This window comes from Vipera berus, assembly GCF_964194415.1.
Source record: "Vipera berus genome assembly, chromosome: 4".
NCBI lineage: Eukaryota > Metazoa > Chordata > Lepidosauria > Squamata > Viperidae > Vipera > Vipera berus.
Window position 1 is genome coordinate 23,958,190 of NC_138206.1, and position 13,045 is coordinate 23,971,234.

At 36.7% G+C, this 13,045-nt stretch overlaps 1 protein-coding gene across 1 annotated transcript in view; it reads right to left on the reverse strand.

Moving 5' to 3' along the window:
• Window positions 1-13,045, reverse strand: part of FLT1 (fms related receptor tyrosine kinase 1) — a gene marked incomplete at its 3' end in the record, with an annotated part of 119,191 nt that overhangs the window by 69,969 nt on the left and 36,177 nt on the right. Inside the window, exons 9-10 of the mRNA XM_081326777.1 lie at window positions 9,903-10,072; window positions 9,041-9,197 (exon numbers count right to left, since the gene is read on the reverse strand). Coding sequence (XP_081182903.1) covers window positions 9,041-9,197; window positions 9,903-10,072 — 327 coding nt within the window. The remainder of the gene's footprint in view (window positions 1-9,040; window positions 9,198-9,902; window positions 10,073-13,045) is intronic.

A 13,045-nucleotide genomic window follows, 5' to 3' on the forward strand; every position in this document is an offset into this window, starting at 1 on the left:
TTGCTGCACAGATCAGCACACTGTGAAGATAGCTAAAAGCAACAATGGGTCTAACAGAAAAGAAATATATTAGGAAAGAAAGGGGATCTGAGGAAGTTACTAAACAAGGACTCTCTCTATATCTATTTATGAACATGTAAAGTTAAGTTTTTCACAGTTATTTGCAGCTGTTTGGCTGGAAAGGGTCCATCTGTATCACATGCATTGACTAACCATCTTCATACTATTACTGTTTCTGTGCTATTAAGACCACAGAACCTTGACCTAGGCTATAGTTTGTAATAAATTCCTTTAATGTGATCAATCTACTTTTAACAAGCAGCCTCACACTCAGATTGGCACACTGTATAAAACTAAACAGTCCTTGAATTACATTGTTGTGCCATCAAAGTTACTCATTAGTAATGATACCATCTTTAGTTCCAGTTCTTTAGCTGTGTTAGCCTTTATTCACAAATAATTTAAAAAACAGGAAAGAGCAAAAATTGAAGAGGTAAGGATAAGGACAAGCCTAATAAAAAATGGTTTAACACTAGAAAAAAATGAAGAAGCTTTAAACAAAGCAACAAATATCAGAATAGCTGGGAAAACTGAATGCTACGAGACATAAATTACCCAATTTTTCAATCAGACCACAGGTAATTCTACCAAACTATAAATGGCAATAGGAATTTTGAAAATGGAAAACCAAAGAAAAAGGAAACAATCCAGCTTTGAAAAACTCTATGGGAAACCAAGAAGACATGAGAAAGGAAAAGAAAATTCTGGATGAATAGAAAGAATCTGAAGATGAATTTAATAAAAATCAAATGGAAAAACTTTAATAATAACAATGTTGTTGTTAGTTGCAAAGTCGTGTCCGACCCATTGTGACCCCATGGACAATGTTCCTCCAGGCCTTCCTGTCCTCTACCATCTTCTGGAGTCCATTTAGGCTCATGCCTACTGTGACTCCATCCAGCTAACTCATTCTCTGTCGTCCCCTTCTTCTCTTGCCCTCAACCTTTCCCAGCATTAGGCTCTTCTCCAGTGAGTCCTTCCTTCTCATAAGGTGGCCAAAGTATTTGAGTTTCAACTTCAGGATCTGGCCTTCTAAAGAGCAGTCAGGGTTGATCTCCTTTAGGACTGACCGGTTTGATCACCTTGCAGGCCAAGGGACTCGCAGGAGTCTTCTCCAGCGCCATAGTTCAAAGGCTTCAATTCTTTGGCGCTCAGCCTTTCTTATGGTCCAAATTTTACAGCCATACATTGCAACTGGGAAGACCATAGCCTTGACTATAGGCACTTTTGTTGGCAGGGTAATGTCTCTGCTTTTTAGTGTGCTGTCTAGGTTTGCCATGGCTTTTCTCCTCAGGAGCAAGCATCTTTTAATTTCTTGGCTGCAGTCCCCGTCTGCGGTGATCTTGGAGCCCAGGAAAATAAAATCTGTCACTACCTCCATTTCTTCCCCATCTATTTGCCAGGAATTGAGAGGGCCGGATGCCATGATCTTAGTTTTCTTAATGTTCAGTTTCAACCCAACTTTTGCACTCTCCTTCTTCACTCGCAACAAGAGGCTCTTTAGTTCCTCTTCACTTTCTGCCATTAGAGTGGTATCATCTGCATATCTTAGGTTGTTGATATTTCTCCCGGCAATCTTAATTCCAACTTTTGATTCATCTAGCCCTGCCTTTCTCATGATGTCCTCTGCATATAAGTTAAACAGGCAGGGTAACAGTATACAGCCTTGCTGGACTAATAATAACAATAAAACACAATAATAACTAATAATAACAATAGAAATGGTTAAAAATTGAACAAAAAGAATTAAAAACAGGACATCTCCTCAAAGTGATCAAGTGCATGGCTTTTGGTTCAAATATCTGCCTAAGTTACATCCAATTATAGCTAAACATCTTAATGAAGTAATGCATAAAGGGGACATCAGCAAATAGCTGGCAAAATATATCTGATTCAAAAAGACCCAGAAAATGTAGGCCCTATAACGTACTTGCTTGTATGCTTAAATACTTGCTTGTTTAAATTACTCACAGGCATAGTAGCAGACAACATCCAAGATTAGTTAGAAGAAAATAATATCCTCCCCATTGAACAGAAAGGGGGGGGGAAAGGAAAAACATAGGCACCAAATATCAACTTTTGACTGATAAAATGGTTCTGGAGAAAAACCATTTTGAATATGGTCTAAATTGTTATAAAAAGGTATTTGATTCATTACCATATAGCTGGATCATCAGATGTTTGAAAACACAGGTATCAGAATGTTAGAGTGTTAATAGAAAAACTAACAAAGTGGTAGAAGACATAACTGGTGGTTGGAAATGAAAAATATGAGCTTAACCTTCGGGGAGGAATCTTCCAGGATGACATTATCTTTTTTATTATTTGTCATTGTCATGATACCACCTTCAGTGATTTGCAAGAAAATAAATCTTGGCTGTCAAACAGCAAAACATGTTAATAAAATCCCAACTTTGTTTTCTATGGAAGATCTGAAGCTTTCTGAAAAATCAGAAATCAAAATCCAGTCATTGCCAAATTGACAGTCATTGACAGAATTTTTAGCACAGCTATAGCAATGGAATTCAACTGAGGAAATGTTCTTCAGTAGCAACATAGAAGCATAAAATCACGAACAATTAATGGAATTAAAATACCAAATGACCAACCATCCAGGGCTATCATGATGAGGCCTGCAAGTATCTGGCCATTTCATAGTTAGATAACATCAAGTATGGACAACTTAAAAATGTGATTATTAAAGAGTATGTCCAAAGATGAGAAAATTGCTAAAGACACCATCCAAGCCATCAATTCCTAGGCTATACCCGTGATACAATATATTGCTGGAATTATTAACTGGACCCAAGCTGAACTGGACAGAAAAGCAAGAAGACAGGTGACTATTCACTATGCATTACATCCCCATAATGATTTTGATAAATTACATATGCCCGACAGAAATGGAAGCAGAGGTTTACTTCTGTTAAACAAACTGTCAAAATAAAAAAGCATAGATTGGCTGATTATTTTAAAAACCAGCAAGAACTGATGAAAGTTAAAAACTGGAACTTACTAAAAGTATAGGAAACAAAAAGTGAATATCGAAATAATGTAATAAGAATACAAACAGAATGCTGGCAAGGAAAAGCATCACATGGTCAATGTCTATAAAACATTGAGGAGGAAGCAGATAAAGATAAATTCTGGCAATGGCATACAAGAGGAAAATTTGAAAAAGAAACTAAACCCTTGATTTTGTCTGTGCAAGAGCAAACTATTTGAACTAATGCAATCAAGGCCAGAATTGAAAAGTTAACAAATGATTCAAAGAGCAGATTATGCAAAGAAGCAAAACAAAAAACAAAAACAAAAAACCCCAGTAGATCCCATTCTCAGCTCGTGCAAGAGGATTCCACAAATTGATTATAAACAATAGCATAATATAGTGGCCATAATGATTCCCTGGAACATCTTGAAAAATTATCAAGTAACAGTAATGAAAAATTGGTAGGAACAAAGAGTTGAAAATGTAGCCAAATATGAGCAGATTAAAATATTGTGGGATTTCTAAATACAGATTGATAAAGTCATGGCTAACAACATATATAACAGATATAACTGTGATTGAAAAGAAGAATGTGTGGATAATTGATGTGCCAATACCAAGATAGTAAAATAGGAAACAAAGAATTGGAGAAGATCACAAAGTATCAATATCTGAAAATCAAAACTCAAAGATCATGGCATAAAGTGGCCATGGTTATCCACATATATACTATGTCAATATATTACAACATCCTAGGTTCTTGGGAAGGTTGATGTGTATGAAGGCCAACACTAGCTAATGACCTGGCAACTGTGAGTTCACAATATTTTGAACAGAGTAATAATTATTATAAATATGTATGCTTATCAGATTGAATTCTGGAGAATACGGATAGGCAAATAATACAATAACTAGAAAAATTGTACAATAAACTATAAACTGGTTGGAGTTATAGAGGCCTAAGATTTAATGCCAGTTCACCCACTGGATTACCTTGTGAAACCAATTATCTCTGGTTTTTACATCTCCTGAATAAAATCTATCTGGTACAAAATGCATTGATTAGTAACATGTAGTGATAAATAAGATCACTGCAGATAAGATCACTGCAGATGGGGACTGTAGCCAAGAAATTAAAAGACGCTTGCTCCTGGGGAGGAAAGCCATGGCAAATCTAGACAGCACACTAAAAAGCAGAGACATCACCCTGTCAACAAAAGTGCGTATAGTCAAGGCTATGGTCTTCCCAGTTGCAATGTATGGCAGTGAAAGTTGGACCATAAGAAAGGCTGAGCGCCAAAGAATTGAGGCCTTTGAACTGTGGTGCTGGAGAAGACTCCTGCGAGTCCCTTGGACTGCAAGGCGATCAAACCGGTCAGTCCTAGAGGAGATCAATCCTGACTGCTCTTTAGAAGGCCAGATCCTGAAGCTAAAACTCAAGTACTTTGGCCACCTAATGAGAAGGAAGGACTCACTGGAGAAGAGCCTAATGCTGGGAAAGATCGAGGGCAATAGAAGAAGGGGACGTCAGAGAATGAGGTGGCTGGATGGAGTCACTGAAGCAGTAGGCGTGAGCTTAAATGGACTCCAGAAGATGGTAGAGGACAGGAAGGCCTGGAGGAATGTTGTCCATAGGGTCGCGATGGGTCGGACACGACTTCGCAGCTAACAACAACAACAACAGTGATAAATAAATATTTGAACATGGCTTATTAAAGACCCCAAAATCATCTGCTGATGAGGTCAAAGACTGTGTCCTCTATGTCCCATAAAGAACATTATGGCAAGATGGAGACCAACCTGGCCCCTCAAGTAAGCATGAGAATGTCAGCTACAGAGAATTTGAACTCCTGAATTAAAGACAGAATACAGAATTAACAATAGATGAATTTGCTTTGTAGATAGAGATAGAGATAGAAAGCAATTCAGTAATTCATTCTGGAGAATGAATTTTTAAAAAAGAAAACAAAAGGAATAATTCAACCACAAGCACTTAGATCCAATCTATCTATTGTGCATGATGTGCATATACTGAAATCAGCAAGTTATTTTTAGTTTAGTCCCTGTTCCAAGCATATTTAGATGAGCACAGATCCAGAGCTGACTCACCAAAATAGATTGGATGTTTTGAATTGTTTCAGAACGATTTAATGCTGGGAAATACAGTATATTCTCCAGTTGGATGAATGCCAAAAGGCAGAATACTCTTGGCTAATGAGCAATTATGAGCAATGGGCAATAACTCTTTCTCAAATTTTTAGAAGATGGTCTACAGTGGAGAAACATTTCAAGTCACTGGGGACTGATTAGTAATTTCACCTGACCTTTAACTTTATTATTTTAAAATTCCAAATATGTATTGTTCTTAAAACAGTTTTGGATATATGAATTAGGTAGCCATTTCATCTGGTCAAATTTTGGAAGCATTGGTTAAAACAAAAGGAAAAATAAAACAAAAAGATGGAACTTTTGACACGGAAGTGTGAGTATCCGTGTTAATCCATATTATTCTTTTTTCCTCCAATTTTTCTCCTTACATCTGAACAATCAACTAATAACCTCTTTCACTGAGCATTTTTAATTTCTTTATTAAGATATTTTGCGGGGAGTGTCATTCTGCATGCACTTTATTTATTTATCTATTTATTTAATTCAATAATACGCTGCCCATGTCATATTTTGAGCTGACTGTGCAGCTCACAATATTCTTACATGTTTCATTTTAGCAATCACTTTTGCACATCACAAATAGAGATGCAGCCATTTTTATCCCATCAAACATCAAATTAAGTTTGTTGGGTCAAATTGGGTTTGTTGTCTTACAATAGAATAAGGATTTTCATATTCTAACATAATTTCCATGAGGATTCGCTGTACAATTGATTCTTCCACACAGTCTTCTTTCACATCAATATCAGAATTACCCAGGAAGGGCTATGTGAAAATGTACGTCAGGATACCACAATAATGATGGATATTCTAGGTAATAACTTGATTGTTAACCTAGTAATAATACTATTAAATATTTAAAAATGGCTAGTTTGAATTTTGGAAACATAAGATTTCCTGAGAATGAACACAGGAAGAGTAATTTATAGAATTGCTAACTTAGCAGTATGAGAGGTCACGTATAAAATGTCATGAAGGAACAGTCAATCTTTCCCAGCCTAAGGGAATCAGGTCTAAGGATAGTTCCAACTAACTACACTCTCTGACAGCTGAAGTGGCCAATTTGAACAGTCTTCTCCATAATGGGATTACAACTCATCTGATTACAGACACATGGTGACTGTGGCATTCAGAGAGTCAAGAGCCAATACATGTTGAAGACATCTGGTTCTGAAACAGTGCTTTACAGAAATAACTGTTCCTAACTCCATAATAATTTTGTTGGGCAAAAAAAGTTATTTTGAGGAAAAAAACTTTCTTCTCTTTGACTTGAAACTGTCCTAGTAGTTTTGTCTTTCGGTCTTTGTTCATCTGTGTCTATCTAGAGCACAAGCATACCACAGCAATCTTTCAGAACAATGTCTTTGTCTGATCTCAAGCCCATAAGTCAGCATGAAGTCATCCTTATCTATGTCAGTGTTAAAGTCATGATTCACCTTAATGCAACATAGTTTTGCTGTAGATATTATCTAAGGCATTTTACTGACCATTCTGTTAGCAGTACAGCCAGCTTAACATCAATTGCTCACTTTAGCTGATGCAGGCCTGTCTTTTTTCTTCAGTCTCTGGCCAACATCTTTTGCTTTGGACAGTATCTTTCAAACCAAGCTCTCATCTTTACCTGCTAGTTCTCAGACCCAATCCTTGGCTGAGGAACCTGGATCAGCCTGAATAACAGCTGTCCAATGGTGAGGAGAAATTGCGGATAAAGCTTACATGGTGAAGAAATGGGAGAGTTATCTCTTTCTCTGCTACTGATACTGTGGAAAGAACTTTCCTTCCTTTGGTCAGCTACTATTTAGGCTGCTTTTGAAGACAGATTTAATGTTCTTTTGGAATAGCATTCTTTTGGTGTAAGCTGCTGAGTGACAACTGGACTGCAGCCACATACAAAAATGTTAAATAAATAAACAGCTGATATAAATTGTTCTTCAATCTCTTTCTTTTGAAGTTAATAGTGCCAGATAACTGAACTCAAATCCATTTACTTTATGTCCTAGCTACATTAATGAATATATGTTCAGTGCATATTTATCCTCTGAAAAGTAATGTTTGATGAGAAGGCAGAAAAACAAAGTGAGAGGATTCTGCCAATCCCTGTTCTTAATGCCTTATATGTGGTAGACATAAAGACAGTAGCATTTACTACCATGGTACCTTTGCAGGATAGGCTTTTCCAGAGAAGATAGCAAGGTTTATACCAATATATTTACTTGGATAGCACTTCTACTCAGGTGTAAGGAAGTGTTTTGAGTTCTCATTCAAGAGTGAAACAAATGTGAGTCCATGTATTAAATGAATGAGTTCATGTATTAAATGAAACTGTTTAACGCATTGCTACCTTAAAAATAAGACCCAGTCAAAGGATGTCTTCTCCCACTCAGAAGAGTATGAGTGTGTGAATATAGAGATCTCATTGTCTCAGAGACTGTACACTGTCTTATGAATTCTTCAACAGTAGAGCAAATTTCAAAGAATTAGTTGGGTTGGACTTCTTTCAGTCTCTTGCATAACCAACTTTCTTCACTTCCACAATGCAACCACATGTTTCCACCCATATATCTGTCATTGCTCAATTCTCCTTCATTAATGTTTTTTCTGTTGACATCTGGTCCATCTCCTTGGCACTCGTTACTTCTACCTCTGGCCTGGCCTTTTTTGATCTCTGTTGCTTATAGAAATGAATGGCACCATACTTTTCTTATTGGGAAGTACAGCAGTATATTTTAGTCACAGTGGGTAAGTGGAAGTTTGTGGCACATTTCCAAGCTAATTCTTTTCCCCTCTAATTCTATCAATAGAAAGGAAGAGGAGAAAAACCATAGCTCTATGAGCACGCTCTTTTCTTTAAAAGATCCCGGGTTCAATCTTTGGGTATGGTTAAGAACTTAGCTCTTAACTGCCAATCAATGTAAGGGAGAATGGCCTGATTCACAGTGATACTCATGGCTGATCCATAACACTAAAAGGCTAGAATTTATTTGTGAATAACAAATCCAAGGAAAAAGGTAAGTAGGTAGATGACAGAAAGACAGACGGATAAACCAGTCTTTTCAAATGACGTGCAACAGAGGATTTAAATTATCCTGACATCTTCTGGGAATCTAACGCTGCCAAGGCTCAGAGATCCAAAACATTCTGATCCTCTCTTCCTGACAACTCCATTTCTCAAAAGGTGAAAGAAGCGGGGTCTCCTATCCTATGCTTAATCCCCACCAACAGGCAAGAATCAGATGAAGAATTAAAGACGGCATCTTGAGGGAAAGTGATCATGCTATACTTGAATATATGCTCTCTGAAGGAAGAGGAACTAAAGCTTGCCTACTGAACTTCAGATAGTGATGAACTTCAAAGGTTTTTCAGATTACAGTTCCATCAGTCTGGCATGTATGTAAGGCAAGATATTCAAACTCATAATCAAGCAGCATATTTCTAAGCATTGTATAGGCCATGCTGCAATTTCAGGTAAAAATCAGTGCTTGTTTAATTTCTTTTCATCCCAACAATGTCTTTAGATAACCTGCCTGGGGAACAAAACCAGTGACACTGATGGAGTTACTTAATGGGTAACAAAACATCAACAAGCAAACAACAAAGCTCAGAGAGCACCAAGAACCCCACAGTAAAACCAGCTTTTGCATCATCAAGGCATCCCACCTCCTCCTCTGTGACTCGTAATACCAACATAATTAATTTAAAACATTTTAAATATTAAGCGTAAATAGCTTAAGCTGAGTTGCACATTGCATGAAGAAGATGTTTAATGACAACATAGAAGGGCAATGATAGAGTATTGGAAGCAAGGATAAAAAAATGATCTACCTTGTTCTGGAATGGTTCTGTTGACATGGCTGCCAGGTCCATTTTATCACAGGTTGAGGAATACCATAAACAATGCATGTTAAAATTTGCTTAGTTCCTAGTTGATAGAGATTAGGACCAGGAATTGATGACACTTTTTCATAAATCTGAGGTTTCACTGTTAACAAACAAGAACAGGAGTAAACTGAAATTTTATTCTAAAATAAAATGGAAAGAATTACTGTTTCTGAAGAAAAACTAAGATTTTGGCCCCTTCCACATACAGTGTTTGTTGATCTGACACCATTTCTGCCTATATGTGTCTCTACCATGCAACTTCCTACAACCTTGGAAAATCAGAAACAGTTTGTCCTCTGCTTCAGAAGTGCTGCAATAGCAGTTTTGCAATGCTTGTTTTGAAGCTACAGTTCTAGGAACTTCCAACCTTTCCTAACTAGTTTCTCTAGAATTCCCTCCTTCTCTCCAGAATCCAACTGGTGGGCTCCTTCTGCCCTATCTTTCTCCAGTGGACAAACAATTACACTCCTCATTTGACAGTGACTAGCCTATTTTTTCCCCTTCTTTTTGAGATGAAGAGGGAAGATGAAGAGAGGGCATTGGCTGCAGGCTCAAACAACCCATTTGCACGGACCCTTGCATGGTAGTGCAGCACATAAGCTAATCAGCTGGTGACAGAAAAGCTGAGCATGGAAATGCCATTTTTTAAAAGACACTAATACCTTTGTCAGAATGATTTTAGCATAACAAGGTGATCTCTGATAATGAAAACATTTTTAGAATATTTATGTTTAGTCAGAATTCAAGATAACTTAATTTTCTATAGGATTGCAGCTTACTGTCACTGATAGTAATGTGGACTCACCGTTTATTCTGAGTGTTATTGTTAAATTTTTTTGTAGGTTCCATTGCCGGGTGGTCAACATTATAGTGTAGTTTCCTGCATCTTCTTCAGAAACATGTTTTATAATGAGTGAGAAACCTTTAATTTTATATCTGGCACACATTTCAGCAGCAGGTAACCCATCCTTCAACCTGTGAAAAGACAATCAAATCCATAATTGCTTGTGATGTTGCTACATATGTTACCTATGTGATATGTAAACATTTATAGGAAATAAGCAGAGCACATTTTTATGGATCAAGAACCATACTTATTCTTTTAGTAGCACGCTAGAGGCATACTTTATAGTTAAGGCCAGTAGGAAGAAATAGGAACAGCAGGTATAAAAACTGAAATTTTTTTGTAATTCACTGGAATTACATTAATGTGGTTAATATGATTACTCTTCGATTGTGTATTTACTAATTTTCCACTTACATCCATGGAAAAATGATAATCTTTAAAGACAGGCTTTGAATAATGTCTAGGAGACACATATCTAAGTCTTCTGTGGACCAGACTCAGCCCTGCTGTGCAGCTCTGATGTAAGACATTGAGGGTTTGAGGAACAAATTATATTACAAGACTTTATAAATGTTTAAAAGCTAATTAATGGTAAATTTAGTGTATTTATTCAAAATCCATATTAATGGGTAGCTGCAAATAATCTTCATTTTTATTCATTTACTCACTATACGCCTACTCAAATACTAGTTGTTAAAAGGAATGTGAAGTCTTTGAAGTATTCATGAAATGAAATGTTGGACATTACTTTTATTAAATATTATTAGGGAATACATGGATACAGAAAAGTGACAGGAGTTAACTACAACCACAGTCTCCTGGAGTGTGTGGAATTCCTCCTGTTTTAGTTCTTTATTAAAAGACATTCCAAACTTAAAATTTCTAGGGAACATCAGAATATTTGAACATATAACCCAGAAAAACTTCTCCTATTTTAATACTATCTTAAATCTACAAAGCTAATAATTTTACTGGCAATAATTTGAAACTGAAAATAACTCCCAAGTGTTTGAAATGTCATTCTTAAAATCAGCATGACATTTAAATGATTCTGTATTACGTCTCTACTCTTCTCAATGATGATGGAGCTTTATTATATTGGATGTAGTTTTTTGGACTAAATCAAGGGTGTCAAACTGCCAGTCCACAGGCTGGATGTGTTACATGCCCACCCCAGCTCCGGCAAGGGAAAAAAAGTTGTGATACATTGCGCTACGGTGACACGGTGAGTTTGACACCCTTGGACTAAATGATCACCCAGAATCAACAACTAGTTCTTTTGAAAGTCAGTCTAAATCAGGGGTGTCAAACTGCCGGTCCATGGGCTAGACATGTCATGAGGAAACCGCTCCCACCCCATTGCCAGCAATGGGGGGAAAGCTCAGATACGAGTTTGACATGTCTGGTCTAAATGGTTAAACTCCTTGACAGTTCACTCTGAAAAAGAGAGTTTCCTTCTCTTCTGATATTGTTCAGAAGAAGAAGAAGAAAGTTGCACCCTTAGCCCCATGCAAACCAGTCATAGAAGATGAGGTGGATATAACCAAGTGTGATATTTGGGGATCTGATGCCACATCTCAAGTGTATGCACAAGGAAGCACACAATTAAAATGCTAATAATTGCTGATTTGCTTACATTTCCAACAATATTTTTTTTAAAATATATGATTTAATTTTAGATCTTATAAAAAATTAATTAAAATGTTTAATATAGCAGTGCTAATGTCTGCTCATTATTTTACTTTAATAAACATTATTTTATAGATTATTTGTGGTATTTCCTGCATTTCTGTTCAATCTATTCAATTAGCTAATAAAACCGACATAAAAAGAGAGGTGAGGAAACAAAAATAATAGTACACAAAAATTGAGAATTGACCATTGCAATTGACCATGTCTATAGATTTGACCATGAAGCTATGGTCAAAGACTGGAGGCTTGGTTGCTCTCAGAGGTGTATCTGGAGTGAAATGTGTCTTCTAAAGGCAGGGGTGGGTCTTTTCCAAGTGCTAGAAACACAGAACTTTTCCTGGCAATTTTAAAACATAATAACAGGCTAATGACAGTGAAATAGTCTTATTCAAAACTGAAGTCATTTAATATGTTAAATTGAATCTGATGAACAATTGGCAATTAATGCTGGTTCTTCAGTCAAGGAATCATTGCACATCTTACAATACACCAGTTAGCAGCCTAGTGGCTACTTTCAACATTTTTCCCCCCAGACTGGATCTAGGAATTAAAAATTGTAGTGGTCAAAATAACAGGCAATTGCCAGATTGAATTAGGCCAGGAAAAGGCATAGCAAACCACTAGCTGTGATTAAGCAAATGTACTCTTCCTAACAGCTGCCTCCTTTAAATCCAATGGCAAATAGCATTCCCAGGCTGTGGGCCTGCATCCAACTCTTTTCCAGCTTCTGTTTTTTATTTAGAAATGTGATTGTTTCAAAGGTGGAAATCCAAGCTTTAGAGCACACATTAAATTTGGCTGCAAGTATGGTGAACTAATGCCACACATGCATGTAGGGAACTGTTCTCCTAATCAGTCTTGTAGGACTGCTTTTGTGAAACACTAATGAATTCAGGAATAGCTACTGCCATTTAGAATGATTTGAATGAAAACAAAGGCAAAAATGAGATCAAAATTGATACCATTGTTTCACAGGCAAATAACACAAAACCACTCCTTAAATAGTATGTTCATGACCAAAGAAAATCTCAGGTCAATTAGAACTATAGAAGTTGTATGAAATGTGTAGAAAAACAATGGGTTTTCAGAAAACACGCATTTCCCTGTTTGGGCCAAATTATAAGGCATCTTACTGTGATGGAGTAGGAGTGGCGGGGGAGGGGGCAATCCTTCCTCTCTGTATCACTTTTTAAGAGCACATCTGCTCAAGATGTTTACCTCTAATAATACTTCAACAGTAAGGCCAATAACATGACTGAAGTGCCTTGACACTCTAAACAAACTTGTTTCAGAGAAATATTTTCTTTACCTCATGAATCTCCTGTCTATATGCATATTTGTGTGTACTTCTAAGATTTATGAAATGCACCTTCTATTAAATTATATACCAGTACTCCACTAAATTAAAG